This window comes from Macaca nemestrina, chromosome 8, assembly GCF_043159975.1.
Source record: "Macaca nemestrina isolate mMacNem1 chromosome 8, mMacNem.hap1, whole genome shotgun sequence".
Classification (NCBI taxonomy): Eukaryota; Metazoa; Chordata; class Mammalia; order Primates; family Cercopithecidae; genus Macaca; species Macaca nemestrina.
In genome coordinates, this window is record NC_092132.1 from 78,001,243 (window position 1) to 78,024,165 (window position 22,923).

At 36.5% G+C, this 22,923-nt stretch overlaps 1 protein-coding gene across 4 annotated transcripts in view; it reads left to right on the forward strand.

Moving 5' to 3' along the window:
* Positions 1–22,923, forward strand: part of LOC105482169 (ARF guanine nucleotide exchange factor 1) — a 154,689-nt gene that overhangs the window by 76,203 nt on the left and 55,563 nt on the right. For all 4 annotated transcript variants that reach the window (XM_011742148.3, XM_071068140.1, XM_071068141.1 and 1 more), the window contains 9 exons: positions 213–312; positions 428–567; positions 684–792; positions 1,461–1,662; positions 7,675–7,786; positions 9,353–9,558; positions 9,824–9,908; positions 14,389–14,560; positions 16,873–17,024. In XM_011742148.3, coding sequence (XP_011740450.1) covers positions 213–312; positions 428–567; positions 684–792; positions 1,461–1,662; positions 7,675–7,786; positions 9,353–9,558; positions 9,824–9,908; positions 14,389–14,560; positions 16,873–17,024 — 1,278 coding nt within the window. The remainder of the gene's footprint in view (positions 1–212; positions 313–427; positions 568–683; positions 793–1,460; positions 1,663–7,674; positions 7,787–9,352; positions 9,559–9,823; positions 9,909–14,388; positions 14,561–16,872; positions 17,025–22,923) is intronic.

The following is a 22,923-nucleotide window of genomic DNA, read 5'->3' on the forward strand; positions in this document are numbered from 1 at the left end:
TGAATTGCAGTACTGATAACTAGAAGGGCAAGTTTAAGTCACTTACCCAAGATATTTTAGTCCTGAGGTTTCAGAGATGGAACTCAAAAGGAGTTGAACTCCATAGGAGCCTGGGTGCTAATATCTGCTCCACAGCTTTGGGATGTTTAAAAAGGGATCACACATATGAATTATAAACAATATTTTAAACAGAAGTTTTCTCCTAATCACAGGTGTTCTTTAAAGAAATTTTCTTATACATTTTGGAAACTTCTACCAGCTCATTTGATCACAAATGGATGGTTATTCAAACACTGACGAGGATTTGTGCAGGTATTTTAAATTACCCTCCTTTTTACTATCCCTTTCTTATTATTAGATATTTAAAAGGCCAAATGTACTCACATCCTAGATGTACTTTGTTGAAATTAATGTTATATTGTTACAGATGCTCAGAGTGTAGTGGATATTTATGTAAACTATGACTGTGACTTAAATGCAGCCAATATATTTGAAAGACTAGTAAATGATCTATCAAAAATTGCTCAAGGAAGGGGCAGTCAAGAACTTGGTATGAGTAATGTTCAGGTAAGAACTTTAAAAACATTTTCAAATTTAAACTTTACCAGGAAAGAGTCATGTATTTTCCTTAAAAGACCTTTTTTTTAAAAAAAAAAAAAATGTATTTTTGAATTACTTTGTAGGAATTGAGCCTGAGGAAAAAAGGTTTAGAATGCTTAGTGTCGATTTTGAAGTGTATGGTTGAATGGAGTAAGGATCAGTATGTGAATCCCAACTCTCAGACAACTCTTGGTAAGGTGATATTTTGAGTTGTAATTCTTTGTCATTTTAAGTGAATAATACTTTGCAGGATAGTTGCAGATGCTGTTAAACCAATTTCATGACATATTTATTCATTTAACTGATGAGGAAGCATTCTCTGTGAGTTAAATAACTAGCTTTAAAATTGTGAAAGTTTTAACTTTAATTATCCAAGCTATTTTTTTCTGAATCTTCATAGAAATATTTTGATTATGTAAAATGAAGCATATTTATGCAACTTTCTTGTATTATAATTATAGAGGAAACGTATAAAAGGCAGTATGTTTTAAGAAGGTTGAATTGTTCATCTGTGTTTGATGTTTACCCTCACTCAGAGAAAAACTCATAGCTGCAGGGCTACACTGGTGTTATCGAAAACAATTCCTCATGAGGAATGAGCTGAGAGCAGAAATCCAGTGGATACTCAGCACTGCAACTGCAAAAAGAACTCCTCCTAATGGTGCAGACTATACACGTACAAATTACAGTGTGTTTTAATATCAAAGTATGTTGTTTATTATGTTTCCTAATAGTTATTTTGTATTAAATAGATATCTAAGCGACATTGAAATGCCTTGCCTTATTCAAGAATTTGTTTGCCCTTACACTTTTTTTTTTCTTTGATAGAATAATGTACTCTATCAATTTTCTTCTTTCAGGTCAGGAAAAACCCTCAGAGCAAGAGATGAGTGAAATCAAACACCCTGAGACAATAAACAGATATGGAAGTTTAAATTCTCTGGAGTCAACATCATCATCAGGAATAGGCAGCTACAGTACACAGATGTCTGGCACCGATAATCCAGAACAATTTGAGGTCCTAAAGCAACAAAAAGAAATAATAGAACAAGGGATAGATTTGTAAGTGTCACAGCTTAAGGAGAAATGTTACTGAGTATCTCTCTGCCAGTATGGTGCCACCCCTGCCGTGGGTTTATCACCTTATAATGAGTAAAATGGAGGATAGTTCTCATGGATCTAATTCACGAGGCTCCTATTCAGCCCCCCATGTTCATTGCAGTCTAGCCCAACTAGATTCCTCTAATGCCCAACCACTCTTGTCATATAAATTAATTTGTCACCATATTATAAGTGCTGTTGATGAGTAACATCTGTGCAATTTTGCATTGTTTAGCTCATTATGAAATCCTCCATTATATTTTCTAATCATGTGACAACTCAAAACATTTAAAATATGAAACTTCTAATAGCTATCAGTACTCCTTTATAGGTTTTACATTTTTTCCCGCTGGGTTACAATTGTACTACTCTTGTTATTGATTTCATTTTTATATGTTGATAAGGTGATCACCTCTCTTTCCAGCCTGGCTAGTGTACCAGATCCTAATCTTGTGAAATCAGTTTTCCCACTAAGCTTTGTGATACCTGCCTGCTTCTGGACTATTTCCTTTGTGAATACCACCATGCTGCCTTCCTTTCTCTTGTTGGCCATCTCTTTTTTCAAAGAGATGCCATAAGGAAAAATGAAATTGCTTGCTGTCTCCATGAATCTAACTATTACAAACTTAAAAATTCCCGTGTGTTCTTACTTGGTTTGCTACTTCTGTAAAGCATTTCTTCCTGATACTTAAGCAGTGCCTTTTTGTGAACGTTCGGGTGTCTTTTTTCTCCAGTGTTAATATGAAAAACAGTTCAACAAAAATTTACATATATTCTATTTTAAAATTACAAAATCTTACAAAATTGCCTCAGGAAATAGCTGTCACTACTGCATTAATTCTAATTGTTCGGTCAGTATTTATTAAAGTCTCATCTGTTCCAGATATTATGCAAGGTCCTGGGGAAACTAGATACATGGAACAGCCCTTCCTTCTGAGGGGCTCTTGGTCTAGTATGTGTAAACAAATATGCGTATTAAAATGCTGCTGGTCACCCAGCAAACACATATTTGGTACTTGGGACTATTGCCAAGCACCATGAAGGCACTGGTGCTTGGATTCAAGACTACAGTTTAAACATGAGCAGTTTTTAAAAATAGTACTGTGTAAGGTTTATAAAAGTGTCATACAGAGTAAGTACTGCCAAGGTACTTATTTTGAAATACTTGAGAAATGAGGAGGAGTAATCAGAGGGCTTCAAAGTGGAAGTCTCTCAGTCCTTCTCTCAGCAGCTGGACTTACTTTCTGCTTAATACAGCTATTGATGAGAATGCTTTCATGGAGCTGTATTCCTAGTATACTTGTCTACAACTGTTTCATGACACCAGTCTATCCTGTTTGTCTCCTACCTTTTTGACTATGCCATCTCAGTCTTACGGGCTGTTTTTTTCTTTCTTCCTGCATGCATCTTAGCATTGCCAGGTTTCTGTTCCTCAGCCCTTTTCCAACATCAACCCCTTAGTTCTCCTATGAAAACAAAAGACAAATAGAAAAGCCTGTTATTTTTGTATTTCTTATTTATGGTAGTAACCCCAGCATGCTACTAAATTTATAAGCTAAAATCCTGGGAATTAGCTTAGATTTTCCCCTCATAGGATTAGATTCTCGAATCTAATCTGTCACTAAGTCCTGGTGATTCTACTTCCTAATATCCCTGCAATCTGTTCTCTTTTCTCGATCTCCCACCGCTAGTCTTGCAAATCAAATCATCATTATTTATTTCCTCAACTAGTATAATCTTTCAATTGGCTTACCTTTTTCTTTGGTTTTGTTCATTCTTCAGTCTTTTCTCACACTTAACTGGAGTAACCTTTCTTGAATGAAAGTCTGTTTTTTCGCTGTCTTAGAGAATAAAACCAAAGCTTCTTTGATTGTATGATAATACCTTCATGATTTGGATCTGCTGGACTTTAAGCTTCATTTCCTGCCACTTTTCTATCTCATCTCACTTTCCAACAATGCAGAACTATTTATTATATAATACTGTCTTGTGCTTTTGTGTTTTAGTATGGCCTCCTCCTCTCTGGGATGTTTTTTCTTATTGTTTATAAAAGATATAATTGTTCTTCAGAATAGTTCCACGGTCACCTTTCCCAGGAGATATATTATGACCATCTAAGTTAGTTACTTGTACTGTGTTATTTTCTTACCTTTTGAATACATCTGTTTGTCACAGTTTTACTATTATAATTATTTAAAATTGTGTTTCTTCCTGTAAGTGAGTACTTCTAGGGGTGGTGGTGGGGGGTTATGTTTAGCTTAGTGAAAAGTGTTTCATTTTATGAATGTTAAGTGGTTATGGTTAGATGAGAACTTGACAAGGGAACCTTTGGGAAGGCAGAATCAGGAAGACCATCCCAGATTGAGAGAATGGCATGTGCAGCAGCAGAGGAAAGGGAGGACATCTGAGCACTTGTTCAGCATGGCAGGGCAGAGTGGAGGGGGAATAACAGGAGGTAAGATGAGAGCATTGAGTTGGATCTAAATTACAGAAGGCCTTATTCTCCATGTAAAGGACTTTTTGTCTTGTTCCTCTTGGCACTAGCATGCTAGTGAAGGACTTTAAGCAGAGGAGTAGCATCATCAGATTTCTGTTTTGTAAATAGGACTTTGCAGGCAGCCTGAAGGGTGCATTAGAATATGGGCAACATGAGATGATAGGGAGACCATTTAAGAACTCTTGCAATAGCCCAAATGACAGGTGTTGGAGCACCAAAGTAACGAAAGTAGGGAGTAAATGATCTGTAAACAAAGAGGTAACATTTGAATTGTATCTTTAAGCCTGAGGGAGACTCCCCTGTAAATGGAGCAGATAAAAGACAAGCAGAGGAAATAGACTCTGAAAATAGATTTAGGGAATGGGAGCAGAGGAAGGAGAAGGGAGTGAGAGAGAATCTGGAGCTATAAATGAGAAAGATTTTGTGTGGTCTAATTAATTTGGACAAATGAGCCAAGATTACTTGAAGATTAAGGGAGAATGTATATTCAGAGTACCTCAGAGATACTGTGGGTTCAGTTCCATACCACAGCAGTGAAGTAAATATTGCAATATAGTGAGTCACACAATTTTTTTGATTTCTTAGTGCATTAAAGTTATGTTTATATTGTACTATACTGTCTATTAACCTGCAATCCCCTTATGTCTAAAAAACAATGTACACACATTAATTTAAAAATACTTTATTGCTGAAAAATACTAGTAACCATCTGAGCTTTCAATGAGTTGTAATCTTTTTGTTGTAGAGTGTCTTATCTCAGTGTTGATGGCTGCTGACTCATCAGGGTAGTGGTTGCTGAAAGTTGGAGTAACTGTGGTAATTTCTTAAAATAAGACAACAGTAAAGTTTGCTGCCTTGATAGTCTCTTCCATTCACAAAAGATTTCTCTGTAGCATGTAATGCTGTTTGTTAGTATTTACCTACAGTAATATGTCTTTCAAAATTGGAGTCTGTCCTCTCAAAATCTGCTGTAATTTTATGAACTGAATTTATGGAATATTCTAAATCTCTAATTTTCTTTCCACTAGTGTTCACAGCATCTTCACCAGTAGTAGATTCCATCTCAAGAAATCACTGTTTTCACTTGTCTATAAGAAGCAGCTACTCATATGTTAAAGTTTGATCATAAGGCTACAGCAATTCAGTGTCATCTTCACACTTTACTTCTAGGTCTCTTGTTACTTTTAGCACGTCTGCAGTTACTTCCTCCACTGATGTTTTGGACTCCTCAAAATCGTCCATAAGGGTTAGAGTCAGCTTCTTCCCAACTCCTATTGATGTTGGTGTTTTTACCCCTCGCATGAGTCACTAATGTTCTTAATGGCATCTAGAACAGTGAATCCTTTCCAGAAGGTTTTCAATTTACTTTTCCCAGATTCAGTAGAAGTATCTCTCTACATGGCAGCTATAGCCTTATGAAATGTATTTCTTTCTAGACTTGAAAGTTAGCCAGGCATGGTAGCTTACACCTGTAATCCCAGCTACTCATGAGGCTTGAGGCCAGGAGTTCAAGATCAGTGTGCGCAATGTAGCAATACCCCATTTCTTTAAAAAAAAAAAAAGAGACTTGAAATTCAGAGTTACTCCTGAGGAAAGGGCACAGTGGCTCATGCCTCTGTAATCCCAGCTTTGGGAAGCCAAGGTGGGAAGATCAGTTTAGTCCAGGAGTTTGAGATCAACCTGGACAGCATAGCGAGACTGCATTTCTACAAAAACAAACTCACTCTTTCATCCAAGGGCTGCAGAATGGGTATTGTGTTAGCAGGCATGAAAGCAACATTAATCTCATTGCACATTTCCATCAGAGCTCCTGGGTGATCAGGTGCATTGTCAATGAACAGTAATCTCTTGAAAGGAATCTTTTCTTTGAAGCAGTAGGTCTCAACAGTGGGCTTCAAATATTCAGTCATCTATGTTGTAAACAGATGGTGCTGTCATCCAGGCTTTGTTGTGCCATTTCTAGAGTGCAGGCAGAGTAGATTTAGCATGTAATTCTTAAGGACCCTGGGATCTTTGGAATTTTTAAATGAGCATTGACTTGTTAATGTCATCAGCTATATTAGTCCCCAAGAGAGCCAGTCTGTCCTTTGAAGCTTTGAAGCCAGGCATTAACTTCTCCTCTCTTGCTATGAAAGTCATAGATGGCATCTTCTTCCAATAGAAGAAAGACTGTTTTATCTATGTGGAAAATCTGTTGTTTAGTGTAACCACCTTCATAAATGATCATAGCTAGATCTTCTGGATAACTTACTGCAGCTTCTCCATCAGCACTTGCTATCAGACTTTGTGCTTTTATGTTATGGAGACTGCTTCTTTCCTTAAATCTCATGATCCAACCTCTGCTAGCTTCCAGATTTTCTTCTGCAGCTTCATTACCTTTCTTAGCCTTATAGACTTGAAGAGAGTTAGGGCCTTTCTTGGGATTAGGCTTTGCCTTAAGGTAATGTTGTGACTGGTTTGATCTTCTTTTCATACATGAAAACCTTCTCCATATCAGCATTTAGGCTGTTTTGCTTTCCTACTTGTGTGTTCACTGGAGTGGCACTTTAAACTTCCATCAAGATCTTTTCCTTTGCATTCACAACTTCATTTGGCGCAAGAGACCTAGCTTTCAGTAAGTCTTGGCTTTTGACATGCATTCCTCACTAAGCTCAGTCATTTCTAGTTTTTTATTTAAAGTGAGAGATGTGCGACTCTTCCTTCCACTTGAACACTTATTGTAGGGTTCTTAATTGGCCCAATTTCAGTATTTTTTTGTCTTGGAATAGGGAAGCCCAAGGAAAGGAAGAGAGATGAGGAACAACCAGTCAGTGGAGCAATCAGAACACATATGATTATTAAGTTTGCCATCTTATATGGGTGTGGTTTGTGTCACCCCAAAACAATTACAATAGCATCATCAAAGGTCACTGATCACAGGTCACAGTAACAGATACAATAATGAAAAAGTGTGAACTATTGTGAGAATTACCAAAATGTGACACAGATACAAAGTGAGCATGTGGTTTTGGAAAAATGGTACTGATAGACCTTCAATGCAGGGTTGCCACAAACCATCAATTTGTAAAAACCACATATCTTTGAAGTGCAATAAAATGAAGTATGCCTGTATGAGATATTTAGTATTCATAGCCTTACTCAAAGTTCGTCTACTACATGGCTTTCTCTCTAATAGTCTCTCTTAGTCTAATTTCCCACTGTCGATATGGATTTAAAAAACGCTTCATACTGTAACAAAAAGTCAGTGAAATGATAGTAATAAGGATGGCCTTCCATGAGACTTACTTCTATAAAGAAAATAAAGAAAACTTGGCACAATGTAATTATTTTGTATATTCATATACTGATTTGTATTAAATAAGCTGCTGTTTTTCTGGGTGCTGTTAGAAAATTAATTTACTGTGGTTTAAGATCTTTTCAGGGACTACGAATGGTTTTCTATTTTTAATGTTCTTATTAACTTTAACATCATCTAGATTTAATAAGAAACCAAAGAGAGGAATACAGTACCTCCAAGAACAAGGGATGCTTGGCACCACACCTGAAGATATTGCCCAATTCTTACATCAAGAGGAAAGATTAGACTCTGTAAGAATACCATTTTCTTTCTAACCTTTTCTGTAAAATTCTTGGGATTTTTTTTTCTTTTTATTAGAGACAGGGTCTCGCTATATTGCCCAGGCTAGTTTTGAACTCCTGGGCTCAGGCAGTCCTCCTGCCTCAGCCTCCCAAAGTGCTGGGATTACAGGTGTGAGCCACCACGCCTGGCCCCTTTTCTGTAAAATTCTTTTTTAAGTTAATAATACATATTGTGACTGCTTTAAAATGCTTTCCTAAGTATAGAGGTAAGTAAAACATAAAGAATAACCTTGGTTGGCTGGGCACAGTGGCTCACGTGTGTAATTCCAGCACTTTGGGAGGCCGAGGCAGGTAGATCACCCGAGGTCAGGAGTTCGAGACCAGCCTGGCCAATGTGGCAAGACCTTGTCTCTAATAAAAATACAAAAAATTAGCTGGGTATGGTGGTGGGCGCCTGTAATCCCAGCTACTCAGGAGGCTGAGGCAGGAGAGTCACTTGAACCCAGGAGGTGGAGGTTGCAGTGAGCCAAGGTTGCACCACTGCACTCCATCGTAGGCTACAGAGTGAGAGTCTGTCTCAAAAACAAACAAAAAGAATATTCTTGGTTATAAAATCATCTGTAATTGGCCCTCTGTAGCCATGAGTTCTGTATCCATGGATTCTACATCTGTGGATTCAACCAACCACAAATTGAAAATATTCAGGGGGAATAATGGGTGATTGCATCTGTACTGAATGTGTACAAACTTTTTTCTTGTAGTTATTTCCTAAACAATGCAGAAAACCTATTTACATTATATTATATATTATAAGTAATCTAGATATGGGAGTAGAATATGTGGGAGGATGTGCATAGATTATATGCAAATACTATGCCATTTTTTATAAGGAACTTGAGCATCCATGGATTATCCGTACGGGGTCCTGGAACCAATCCCCCACTGATACTGAGTGATGACGTGTGTGTGTGTGTGTGTGTGTGTGTGTGTGTGTGTGTGTGTGTCTGTGTGTGTCTGTGTGTGTCTTTGTGTCTGTGTGTCTAAAATATAAATTCTGCTTTTTAAATTTTCTAAACAAAAGAATTTCCTGATATTTTTATGAAGGCAGTTAGTGTGTTTAAGCTTTGTGTTTGAAATTGTTAACTCTATAGTCAAAAGCCTGTGGATCTTAACGAAATTTTCTACTTTTTAAGTGACCGTGTGGCGAATGTAAACATCTCATGAAAATCTCAATTTCTGGCCAGGCACGGTGGCTCATGCCTGTAATCCCAGCACTTTGGGAGGCTCAGGCGGGTGGATTACCTGAGGTCAGGAGTTCAACACCAGCCTGAACAAGATAGTGAAACCCTGTCTCCACCAAAAATACAAAAAAAATTAGCTGGGCGCAGTAGCAGGTGCCTGTAATCCCAGCTACTTGAGGCTGAGGCAGGAGAATCGCTTGAACGTGGGGGCAGCGGTTGCAGTGAGCCGAGATTGCGCCACTGCACCCCAGCCTGGGCAATAGAGCAAGACTCCGTCTCAAAAAAAAAAAAAAAAGAAAGAAAATATCAATTTCTATCTCTGTTTTTACTTTAGACTCAAGTGGGTGAGTTCCTGGGAGATAATGATAAATTTAACAAAGAAGTCATGTATGCATATGTGGACCAACATGACTTTTCAGGAAAAGACTTCGTTTCAGCCCTTCGTATGTTTCTAGAAGGATTTCGTCTTCCAGGGGAAGCTCAGAAAATCGATCGATTAATGGAAAAATTTGCTGCAAGATACCTAGAATGCAACCAAGGGTAAATAAGGTTCAAATGCTCATTGACTGACTGTTATATCCAAAACACCGTGCTAGGTAGCATCCAAGGATTTATAGATAATAGGACCTAATCTCCTGTTTAGAGAATTTAGATTGTCTACAATCTGGAAGTCATAAAACAAATCCATAAAAAATTATAATGTGAGATACTTAGAAAAATACAAATGCTATGGGATTTGAGGTGACTTATTTAAATGAATCTATGTAAAACAGTACTTTATAACATAATAAATTTATTTTTCCAGACAAACTCTCTTTGCTAGTGCGGATACTGCTTATGTTTTGGCTTATTCAATTATCATGTTGACCACAGACCTTCACAGTCCACAGGTATGTCTTCTTTTAAGTCAGTTTTACAATAAGTGGTAAAAAATAAATACATTATTCTGAATTCAGTAAGTAATAGTTGAAATTTTAGTTTTATTCAGTTAAACCAGTCACCATATTTGGGTATTTAATTTGGGATGGTGAATGTTTTACAAAAGCAACTTCTGGTAGTAATTAAAATCAGACTTTCAGTTATCTATAAAATGTTTCTGTATTTGTCATTCATGATTGACAATTGTATAAAGCTTAAGATAAATTTTAATCTAACAAGACGTTTATAGGTCTTATGTCTACTTGTCACAAGATGGAAAAACACTATGTATAAACCATCTTTCTAAAAAATATAATGTTTCAGGCCAAGCGTGGTACCTAACACCTGTAATCCCAGCACTTTGGGTGGCCGAGACAGGTGGATCATATGAGTCCAGGAGTTAAGACCAGCCTGGGCAACATGATGAAACCCTGTCTCTACAAAATATGCATAAATTAGCTGGGCACTGTGGCATGTGCCTGTGGTCCCAACTACTTGGAGGGCTAAGGTGGGAGGATCACTTCAGCCTGGGAGGCACAAGTCATCCAGTGAGCTGAGATTGTGTCACTGCAGTCCATCCTGGGTGACAGAGGCAGACCGTGTCTCAAAAAAAGAAAAAAAAAAGTTTCAAACTTCAACAGTAGAGGGATTAGTATAATGAACTCTAATGTACCCATTACCTGCCTTCCACAGTTATCAACTTATGGCCGGTCTTCTTGTATCTGTATCTCTTCCCTCCCCTAGATAATTTTGAAGCAGATCTCAGATATCATACCATTTCATCTGCATTTATCTCAGTATGTTTCTCTAAAAGAGAAGTACTCTAATTAAACATAACCATAATACCATCGTACCTAAAAAGTTAATCATAGTTTAAAGATACCTGATACCTAGAAATGTTCATTTCTTTTGCCTCATAAAATTCATATTTCCTTCTTAAATATTAAAGAACTGTCACTTGATTTCTGATATCTACCAAAAAAGTTTGATTTTATAGTTTTAGTATTTTTTGCTTAGTTTCTAAAAACACACATTGACATCCTTGGGTAAAATTACCTTTATAAATTATTTGCAAGGATTTCTTAGTACTTCTAGGGGTAGGTATCTAATGATGTTTGTTATTCTTAAATTACCTACTTTAAATTACCTACTTTCTAAATAAAGTAAAATAAATTACCTACTTTCTAGTCTGAGATGTATTGGAAAAATTAAAATTTATTTGAATTTTGAGATTAACCTTTGCAGTATAGGGATTTTTTGTGTCTGTTTTGAGATGTTTAAAGCAGAGTAGATAAGGAGAGTATATACCAAACCTAAAGTAAGAATGTATATGATTATATACATATGTATATACATATGATTATATATGAAGTTACTCCTGTTTTAAACACAATATTGAGCAACTATGCATTTACCACAAATGTACTTGATTTTATATAGGACTTTTAAAAATTTATTAAAGATTTTAATAATTCAAGATTTGCCTCTCGCATATTATTGGCAGTATAGTCAAAGCAGCTCACCTTCAGGGCTTTTATTATCGAGCGTGATGACTTTTACTCTATGGCTTTATAAGGTAGTTCATAGTTGGGATTTTTTTGTATTTGTGTTTTTTGTATTTTTACACCAGAATTTTCAGTCTAATTTTTTCATTTGATTTTTCAGTCTAACTAGAATATTTTAACCTGGGTTTACATACATTTGATTTTAAAAGGCTATGCTTTAAAAGACATTTGGTTCTATAAATGAATAAGCAGTATTATATGCACCTGTGCAATGTCTTCCTACACATATGTACATACTTATGTGATTTTGAAGAAATATTAAAAATTCCTTTTATATCTTTTCATAAGTACCCAGACTGTGAAAAGTTTCTAAGGACATAACAGTTAGGGAGCATTACCTTCACAACAGTGTCCCGTCTTCAGTGTAACAGTGCCTGTTTGCAGAACACGTGCTTGAAGTCCTAGTCTAGCGGTGGCAACTGCTTGTTGTCCAACTGTTCCTTAGTAGCTTGCTGCCTGGTGTCATGTGCTGCTATGCAGCCTGCAGCTGTAGAACAGCTTGTGAGTTTCTATGAAGCTAAGTAATCTGTTAGAAAATTGTACCCATGATCTTGGCCTCAGTTGATTTAACTAACTATAACAAATGACAACATTTTAAAATACAAATAACTTTAAAGGAATTTCTTAAAACTAATTCTCATTCTTAGTTCTTTTCAAACTTAAAATATAGATGGATTTTAACAAGCTGTTTATGTTCCCTTTTCACCCAGAGTATTTATAGTTATGCTATTTTTTTATGTAGTGTGTGAGTCAGTGATTTAAAAAAAATTTTTAGGCATATTTAGAACACACTTAATTTTTATGTTTACAATAATCATCAGTAGTAACAACTGGCTTTAAGTGATTTAAACACTAAATAAGGCACAGCTTAATACAAGCACATGAGGATAAAAGTCAGGAGTAGAATATTCCATAAAATATGTCAGGAGAAGAAGAGTCAGATTTTGTTTTATACAGCTTCAGACTCCCACTGTGACAGAAGTGTTCTGTGTGAAGCAGTGTGCTTTATTTTGGGGACCCGAAAGCAAAGTATTCTGTACACCCACGTATGGGATCCCTAACCCAGATCCAGAGACAATAAACTGCTACTTCAGATTTTCTGTCAAGACTTTTCGGCCGGGCACGGTGGCTCAAGCCTGTAATCCCAGCACTTTGGGAAGCCGAGACGGGCGGATCACGAGGTCAGGAGATCGAGACCATCCTGGCTAACACGGTGAAACCCCATCTCTACTAAAAAAAAATACAAAACACTAGCCGGGCGAGGTGGCAGGTGGCTACTCGGGAGGCTGAGGCAGGAGAATGGCGGGAACCCGGGAGGCGGAGCTTGCAGTGAGCTGAGATCCGGCCACTGCACTCCAGCCTGGGCCATAGAGTGAGACTCCGTCTCAAAAAAAAAAAAAAAAAAAAGACTTTTCTTTGCTTCTGATTGACATAATGCTAAAACATTTTACCATGCTTAAAATTTCCAGGTGATTTTAATCTTCCTTTACTTCACTGGCAGCAGTGTGTAGTCTTTTATTTTGTTATTCCTGGTGTGTTTTTTAAGCATTCACCTGAACTTTAGTTAAAAAAGCTTCTTTCTTTCATTTTTTTTTTTTTTTGTGCCGTGACTCAAGATGAGTTTTTGAAGTTGTAAGATGATAGCATTTTATCCCATTAAATGATACGTTACGCTTGAAAACTTTCATGGTAATATTTTTACATTTTTGTAGGAAAAGCACTCCTGCCTCCCTTTCTGACATGTTAGAAAAATCTGTTTGCAGAATTATCTGAAGTAAATAAGTGTATGTATCCCAATTACATTTTCTGAAAGTTTTGGTTCCTCTGTACTTTTGCTTTTTGTTTGAGACAGGGTTTTGCTATGTTGCCTAGGTTGGACTTGAATTCCTGGGCTTGTGCCATCCTCCTTCCTCAGCCTCCTGAATAGCTGGGACTACAGGCACATAACACCACACTCTCTATAGTTATTTTTGCAAGCTTCTGATGACTCGCTTGATTATTTTTTTGTGTACTTTTATGTAAATTTACAGGAATCATATCTTAAGAGTTTACCTTAAGTTCTTTGTGGAAGGTGGTAGAAATATACTTAATTAAATAAATATCTTTTCAGAGACATCATATAAGATGTAGAAATATATTTAATTAAATAAGTGTCTCTTCAGAAACATCACATAAGACTTCTGGGTTTTTTCTATCTAGGTTTCTGGAGGTAAAGTGTAAACATTTTGGCTATGCTAGTTCCCAAGTTTGTTAATAGGCCTACCATCTTACAGACTCCAAACTTGTATTCCACAGCTTTATCAAGGTGCAAAAGGCATTTCTGTTTAGGGTACTCTTACACAGGACAAAACATTCCAAGGATACTTTGTACAGATCACCTGACATAATTCAGTTGCCACAGTGACTCAGTCAGAGAGATTGTTATCTGGTTTTAAATAAATCTCAAGTATTGTTATGCTTATACCCATTGTATATAAAGTCAACTTTAAATTCATTAACAGCACATTTATGTTCTTCTAAACTAAGATTTGAATGTTTTCGATACCGTTGTTTCCAATAATTGTCATGGCCCTATTAAGAGATTGCAGGAGCTCTTAAACCTTGGGCAAAAACAAATATTTTCATTGTTCAACTTCCCTCCTTTCTGGTTGCACATTACTCATGTCCACCTCAGAGCGTGAATTAGTTTCTGCCAGAATGGGTCTTTTCTGTATTGCCTTCGTTTTCTGTGATTTTTTTTTCATTTTTATCTATATTTTGTTGAATGTTTTCCAGTTTCTATCCTCAAAAGTATTTACAAAATCTCTTATGTAAATATTCATATCTTAAAATATAAGTGTAACCTTTATGTTAATTTTTAGGAATTATAATGGTTTTTCATATTTAGGTGAAAAATAAAATGACAAAGGAACAGTACATTAAGATGAATAGAGGTATCAATGACAGTAAAGACCTTCCTGAAGAGTATCTATCAGCCATCTATAATGAAATAGCTGGGAAAAAGATATCAATGAAAGAAACAAAAGAACTAACAATCCCTACAAAATCAAGTAAACAAAGTAAGTATCTAAATTAATTGAATTCTGATTGTTCAAGGGGGAAAATATGGGTTCCTAAGAGTTTTTCACTTATGGTCAGGTGTGGTGGTTTGCATTTATAGTCCCCAGCTACTCAGGGAGCCTGAAGCAGAAGGATCACTTGAACCCAGGAGTTCGAGACCAGCATAGGCAATATAGCGAGGTTCTTGTCTCTAAAAAAGAAAAAACTTTATAATTTAAAAGAGAGTTTTTCACTTTATTTAGAATAAAGTAACCTTAGAAATACTGTTAAGAACCATGTTTTGATGAGAAATATTATAATAGAGTTTGGTGATGTGATTGTATTTTTTTCCCCACATTCTGAAGAAAGATAACACTGACCAGTGATTAGTGGAAAATGGAATACATTATATGCATGTGTCAGTGTGCATTTAATATACGCGGATCCATTTAGTAGTTAACCTCAGCAAGGATTTGGAGGTCATAAAGAGTAGTTAGACTCAATAGTCAGGTTTCAAGACCCTTGTCATTTTTTCTTCTTCTTCATCATCTTCAAGCAATATATTTCCATTTGTTCATCTTTTATTACACATAAACAGAAGCTGAAAGTAGGGATGATTGGAAGAGGTGGGGAGACTTAGGATCAGGTGAGAGCTCATAGAGTTAGAAATTGCTACCTCAAACAGACCACAAGTTATATCACTATAGAGTCCCTGGATCTAACTAGCACCAGGAGGCACCTGTGAACCCAGCCCCCTTCTAGACACTCTGTACCTGTGGACAGTGGTAATTAAGTTTGAGCTGAAATCTGACTACAGGAATGAGATGAGGGTAATGGCTCAAGAATATAACAGTAATATAGAAAGAGGATTCTTGTATTTCTGAGCACTTCCACTTGGAACTAAAATCTCAAGTTTAAACAAAGTACAGTAGTAAAATCCAAATGGCAGGAGAAAAGAATATTATATATTGTATCATCCTCATATCCCTCTTTTTCTGTCCTATTTTATATATGGTGGTAGGAAATAAGAGAAGCTGGAAATGGAAAGGAGATGGTGGTGTGCTGAAAACACCAAAATTACCCTGGAGTTAAGTTATGGCCAGTTGTTTTCTTGTTAACTCAGGAGCTGTCATTCAAACCTGTGTGGTACAAAGATGCCATTGCCTCTTTTTTTTTTTTTTTTTTTTTTTTTGAGACGGAGTGTTGCTCTTGTTGCCCAGGCTGGAGTGCAATGGCATGATCAGGGCTCAGCGCGATCTCGGCTCACCACAACCTCCATCTCCTGGGTTCATGCAATTCTCCTGTCTCAGCCTCCCAAGTAGCTGGGATTGCAGGCGTGTGCCACCACACCTGGCTAATTTTTTTGTATTTTTAGTAGAGACCAGGTTTCTCCGTGTTGGTCAGGCTGGTCTTGAACTCCTGACCTCAGGTGATCCGCCTGCCTCGGCTTCCCAGAGTGCTGGGATTACAGGCATGAGCCACCACACCCAGCCAGATACCATTGCATTTTACCTCTCTACTCTTCTCCAGTTCCATGTTTGGGTTGTTTCCCTAATAATTTTATTGTGACAGTTGTACCTACTCGTTTCCCTTTTCATAGGTTTTCCACTTATTCCTGACTCCCAGGCTAGGTATTTATTTTTTGAGGCAAAATTCATATAACATGAGCCGGGCGCGGTGGCTCACGCCTGTAATCCCAGCACTTTGGGAGGCCGAGCTGGGCGGATCACAAGATCAGGAGATCGAGACCACGGTGAAACCCCGTCTCTACTAAAAATACAAAAAATTAGCCGGGCGCGGTTGTGGGCGCCTGTAGTCCCAGCTACTCGGGAGGCTGAGGCAGGAGAATGGCGTGAACCCGGGAGGCGGAGCTTGCAGTGAGCCGAGATCGCGCCACTGCACTCCAGCCTGGGCGACAGAGCGAGACTCCATCTCAAAAAAAAAAAAAAAAAATTCATATAACATAAAATTAGCCATTTAAAAATGAATAATTCAGCGGCATTTAGTACATTCACAGTGTTGTGCAACTACCACCTCTAATTCCAAAATATTTCATTATCCCAAAATGAAACTCCAAACCCATCAAGCAATTACTCCTTATTCCCTCTCCCCCAGCCCCTGGAAAATACCAGTCTACTTTCTATTTCCGTGGATTTTACCTATTCTGGATTTTTCATATAGGTGGAATCATACAATATGGGATCTTTTGTGTCTTGCTTCTTAGGATTATTTTTAATTAGTGTTGGTGGTGTTTATTATTTGATAGTAAAACATCAAAATAGAATTCTTAAATGTTTTATATTTTAAATGCTGATAGTGTTTATTGTTTCAGATGTAGCCAGTGAAAAACAAAGAAGACTTCTGTATAACTTAGAAATGGAGCAGATGGCCAAGACAGCTAAAGCACTCATGGAGGCCGTGAGCCATGTTCAGGCACCTTTTACAAGTGCAACACATTTGGAGCATGTGAGGCCCATGTTTAAGGTTAGAATTTTCAAGTAACATCTGATCGCAGTGTACGGTTATATATAACCGTACATTTATAATATTTTTAAGTTAAGGAAGGGATACAGTGTATAACACATTAGTGTAGACCTATTGAGGTGAAATTCATATAACATGTTATTTAGGACATAGTAGATACAAATTTTCTATTACTTAGAACAAGAAGAGTTACTCACTATAATTAATAGTTGTGTAATCCTGGGAATTAAGAATAGAAAAGTTTTGGAGAATGATCGTTAATCCTTGGCCCGATTTTCTCTAAATTAGTCATGCTTAAATCTTTGGAGTTAACTCACATTTCAAATGATCATGAGGCTCTTGTTTTCTTCAAGTGCTTTGGCCCCAGGATCTTATATCAGGCTTCTGAGTATGCCTGGGGCCCGGAAAGTAGGGTAAGGAACAGAAGAGAATATTACTTGTTTGTGGGTTGATTTAGTGAGAATGATACTTACTCTTTAAAATTTGATTTCCCATTCCTTCTTCATTCTCCATCCTTTCTCCAAATTCCAGAATGAGTAAGCAGTGCATTACAAGAGTTGTAGCAAAGTGGAGTGGTGTCTAGTTAAGTTTGAAAAGAGAAAGTTGGTAAAGTATATTCCTGTTCATGAGATCATATGGCAGGATAATCTATGGAGGCTAAAGATCATAATCTGATGCTTACTCTGATTCTAACTACACGTATGTGTGGGTAGTAAAAGATGACTACGGGATTCTTGTGCTTCCTTTTAGCTCCAAAATTTTGTAAGTACTTCTACCTCTTCTTCAAGGTCCATGTGATACACTGTTTCTAAACGTTGATGAAGAATCATGAGATGAGAGTGAGCTTTTATGATCTGTTCTCTGGATTTGTTGTAGTTTATTTAAACATCCTCCAAACTAGAATTAACAATCTTTTCCCTCAGTGCCATTTCTGCTACCACAGTGCTACTCCAGACACCCTCATTTCTCCCTCTGCTTACTGTGGCATTCTCCTAACAGGCATCTTCATTTCTACTTTTTCACTCCTCTTACCCATTTATAGAGACCAGAGTGATCTTTTTAAAATACCAAATGAAATGCCAGTTTCTTACTTAAAGCTTTTTATTGGCTTTGCATGATACCATGAAACCTGACACACCGTTGGTGTCTGTAGACTTTCTGTGATCTGGCTCCACCTGCCCCTCCATTTCATCACTAGATCTCTTCTGTCTCTTACACTGCCGCAGTCACACCAGCATTTTTTGGTTTCTAGAACATCTTAAGTTATTTTCTCTTCAGGGCATTCATATGAGGTATATCCTTTGTCTAGAATGTTCTTTCCTTCTTTGCCTGAATAGTTTCCAGTTTAAATATTACCCTCTCAGCCAGGCACGGTGGCTCACGCCTGTATTCCCAGCACTTTGGGAGGCTGAGGTGGGTGGATTGCTTCAGGTCAGGAGTTCAAGACCAGACTGACCAACATGGTGAAACCCCATCTCTACTAAAAGTACAAAAATTAGCCGGGCTTGGTGGCGTGCACCTGTAGTCCCAGGTACTTGAGAGCTGAGACAGGAGAATTGCTTGAACCTGGGAGATGGAGGTTGTAGTGAGCCAAGATCAGGCCACTGCACTCCAGCCTGGGTGACAGAATGAGACTCTGTCTCAAAAATAAAAATAAATAAATATCACCCTCTCTGAGAGTTCTGCACTGTCACCTTTAATCTAAACTAGGTCCCTAATTCATAATATTCTATGCCTTTCCTTCAATATATCTATAGATTTATCTATCCATCTGTCTGTCTGTATGTCTGTCTATCTGTATGTATGTCTGTGTACAGATTTGTGTGCTCCTCAACTTACGATGGGATTATGTCTCAATAAACCCATTGTTTAAGTGGAAAATGTATTTAATACACCTAACTTACAGAACGTTATAGCTTAGCCTTGCCTGCCTTAAACATGCCCAGGATAATTACCTTAGCCTACAGGTGGGCAAAATCATCTAACACAAAGCCTGTTTTATGCTACAGTACTGAATATCTCATGTAATTTATTGAATGCTATACTGAAAATGAAAAACAATAGTTGTATGAATATATTGTAAAGTCAAAAAATGGTAAATTGAACCATTGTAAGTTGGTAACTGTCTGTATATACATTATTTATATACATTTACGGGGTAAGGAACTACATCTGTTCATTTTTCCAAAACAACATCGATCATAGTTCCTGGCTTGTGTTAAGAACTCAATGAATAAACATTGGCTGGGTGGAAGGAATGAATGATATATTCCTGGAATGCAATGTATAATATTAAGGGATATACACTTTTTTTGAGATAAAGCAAGGACAAAAACAAAGTTTATCTTGTTAGAAACAAGATACAGTGTCACTTATAGTCTTCAAACATTATTGCACTTTATCATAATTTGACAAAGCATTCATGAAACAATCTGTAGATTAGTTTTAACAGACAAATAACATCTGTAAGCAGGCATGACTGTCCTAAATTGTTTACTACGTGTGAATTTTACAAACATTATTTATAGTAATGGTAGTGGTGGTGCTGGAGAGTATTGCACCTTCTCCAAACTGCACAGTGAGAACCACTATTCTGTGAGATGTCTCTTCACTTTGTTGATTGTTTCCTTTGCTTTGCAGAAGCTTTTTAACTTGATATGTCCATTTGTCCATTTTTACTTTGGTTGCCTCTGCTTGTGGGGTATTCTTCAAGAAATCTTTGCCAGATGAATGTCCTAGAGAGTATCCCCAGTGTTTTCTTACGGTAGTCTCATAGTTTGAGGTCTTAGATGTAAGTTTTTAATCCATTTTAATCTGATTTTTGTATATGGCAAGATAAAGGATAAAGGAGTTTGATTCTTTTGTATATGGATATCCAGTTTTCCCAGCACTGTTCATTGAAGAGACTGTCCTTTCTCCCAATGTATGTTCTTGGCACCTTTGTAAAAAATGAATTCAGTAGATGTATGGATTTATTTTTGGGTTCTCTATTCTGTTCCAGTGATCTACATATCTCTTTTTATGCCAATGCTATGCCATTTTGGCTACTATAGAGCTCTGTAGTATAACTTGAAGGCAGGTAATGTGATTTCTTCCAGTTTTGTTCTTTTTGTTCAGGATAGCTTTGGCTGTTCGGGTCTTTTTTGATTCCATATAAATTGTAGAATTTTTTTTTTTCTATTCCTATTAAGAATGGCATGGTATTCTATAGATTGCTTTGGGTAATATGGACATTTTAGCAATACTGATTCTTCTAATCCATAAACAAAATATCTTTCAATTTTTCTGGTGTCCTCTTCAGTTTCTTTCATCACTGTTCTATAGTTTTCATTGTAGAGATCTTTCACTTCTTTGGTTAATTTTTAAAATTTCTTTCTTAGATTGTTCACTGTTGTCAAATAGAAATGCTACTGAATTTTGTATGTTGTTTTTTGTATCCTGCAGCTTTACTGAATTTATCAGTTCTAATAGTTTTTTTGTAGAGTGTTCAGGCTTTTCTGAATATAAGATCATATCACCTGCAAATAGGTAATTTGACTTCTTCCTTTCCACTTTGGATGTCTTCTATTTCTTTCTCTTTTCTGATTGCTCCAGCTAGTTCTTCCAGTACTTTGTTGAATAACAGTGGTGAAAGTAGGCATCCTTATTATGTTTCAGATGTTAGAGGAAAGGCTTCCTGTTTTTCCCTTTTCAGTACCATACTAGCTGTGGTCTGTTGTATATGGCTTTCATTATGTTGAGGAATGTTCCTTCTATACCTACCTTTTTGAGAGTTTTTATCGTGAAGGGATGTTGAATTTTATTAAATGCTTTTCGAGCATCAGTTGAAATGATCATATGGTATTGTCTTTCATTCTGTTGATATGATGTATCACATTGATTAATTTGTGTATGTTGAACCATCCTTGCATCCCTGGGATAAATCTCACTTGGTCATGATTAATAATCTTTTAAATGTGTTGTTGAATTTGGTTTGCTAGTATTTTGTTGAGGATTTTTGCATCCATGTTCATCAGTGATAATTGGCCTGCAATTTTTTTTTTTTTAATGTGTCTTTGCCTGGTTGTGGTATCAGGATAATACTGGCCTTGTAGAATGAGTTTGGAAATACTCCCTCCTCCTCTGTTTTCAGAATAGTTTGAATAGGATTGGTATTAGTTCTTTAAATGTTTGGTAGAATTTAGCAGTGAAGCCATCAGATCCCACGCTTTCCGTTGCTGGGAGACTTTTTATTATGGCTTTGATCTCATTGCTTGTTATAGGTCTGTTCAGGTTTTGAATTTCTTCTTGGTTCAATCTTGGTAGATTCTGTGTGTCTAGGAATTTATCCATTTCCTTTAGATTTTCCAGTTTACCGGCATTTAGTTGCTCAGAGTAACCACTAAGAGAATCCTTTGAATTTCTGTGGTATCAGTTGTAATGTCTCCTTTTTCATCTCTAATTTTATTTACTTGTGTCTTCGGTCTTTTTTTTCTTAGTCTTGGTTAAGGTTTGTCAAGTTTGTCTATCATTTCAGAAAACCAACTTTTTGTTTTGTTGATGTTTTGTATTTTCAAAATTTCAATTTCATTCATTTGTGCTCTGATCTTTATTTTCTTCTACTAATTTTGGGTTTGATTTGCTCTTGCTTTTCTAGTTCTTTAAGATGCATCATTAGGTTGTTTATTTGGAGTTTTTCTTCTTTTTTGATGTAGGCACTAATAGCTATAAAATTCGCTCTTAGTACTACTTTCACTATATTCCATAGGTTTGGGTACGTTGTATCTTCATTATCATTTGCTTCAAGAAATTTTTCAATTTTCTTCTTAATTTCTTCATTGACCCACTGGTCATTCAGGAGCATATTCTTTAATTTTCATGTGTTTGTATTGTTTCTAAAATTATTCTTGTTATTGATTTCTAGTTTTATTCCATTGTAGCAGAGAAGAGGCTTCATATTGTTTCAGTTTTTAAAAATGTTTTCAGATTTGTTTTGAGTCTTAACATATGGTCTGTCCTCTAGAATGATCCATGTGCTGAGGAAAAGAATGTGTATGCTACTGCTGTTGGATGAAATATTCTGTAAATATCTATTAGGTCCATTTGTTCTGTAGTGCAGATTAAATCTGATGTTTCTTTGTTGATCTTCTGCTGGAAATTTGTCCGATATGGAAAATGAGGTGTTGAAGTCTCCAGCTGTTATTGTATTGGGTCTGTCTCTGTCTTTAGCTCTAATAATTTGCTTTATATATTTGGGTGCTCCAGTGCTGGGTGTGCATCTGTATATATGCAGACACATACACACACCGTCACACAATGGCATATCCTCTTGCTGAATTGACCTCTTTATCATTACATATTGGCTTTCTTTCTTCCTAGTTTTTGTCTTGAAATATATTTTGTCTGATGGTAAGTATAGCTACTCCTGCTCTTTTTTGCTTTCCATTTGCATGGAATATCTTTCCATCCCTTTATTTTCTGTCTGTATGTATCATTGTAGGTGAAGTGTATCTCTTGTACACAACAGATCATTGAGGCTTGTGTTTTTATTCATTCAGCCACTATATATCTTTTTATTGGAGAGTTTAGCCTATTTATATTCAGCATGACTATTTGGTAAAGACTTACTCCTCCCATTTTGTTATTTTCTGGTTGTTTTGTGGTCTTTTCTTTCTTTCTTTCCTTCTTTCCTATCTTCCTTTTAGTGAAGGTTATTTTCTGTGATAGTTTGATTTAATTTCTTACTTTTTATTTTTTGTTTATTCATTATAGGTTTTTTTGGTTTGAGGTTACTATGAGGCTTGCAAGTACTATCTTACAACCCATTATTTTAAGCTGATAACACTGCTTGCATAAACAAATAAACAAGTGAAAATAAAACCAGTAACTCTACACTTTAATTTGTTCCCCCGCTTTTTAA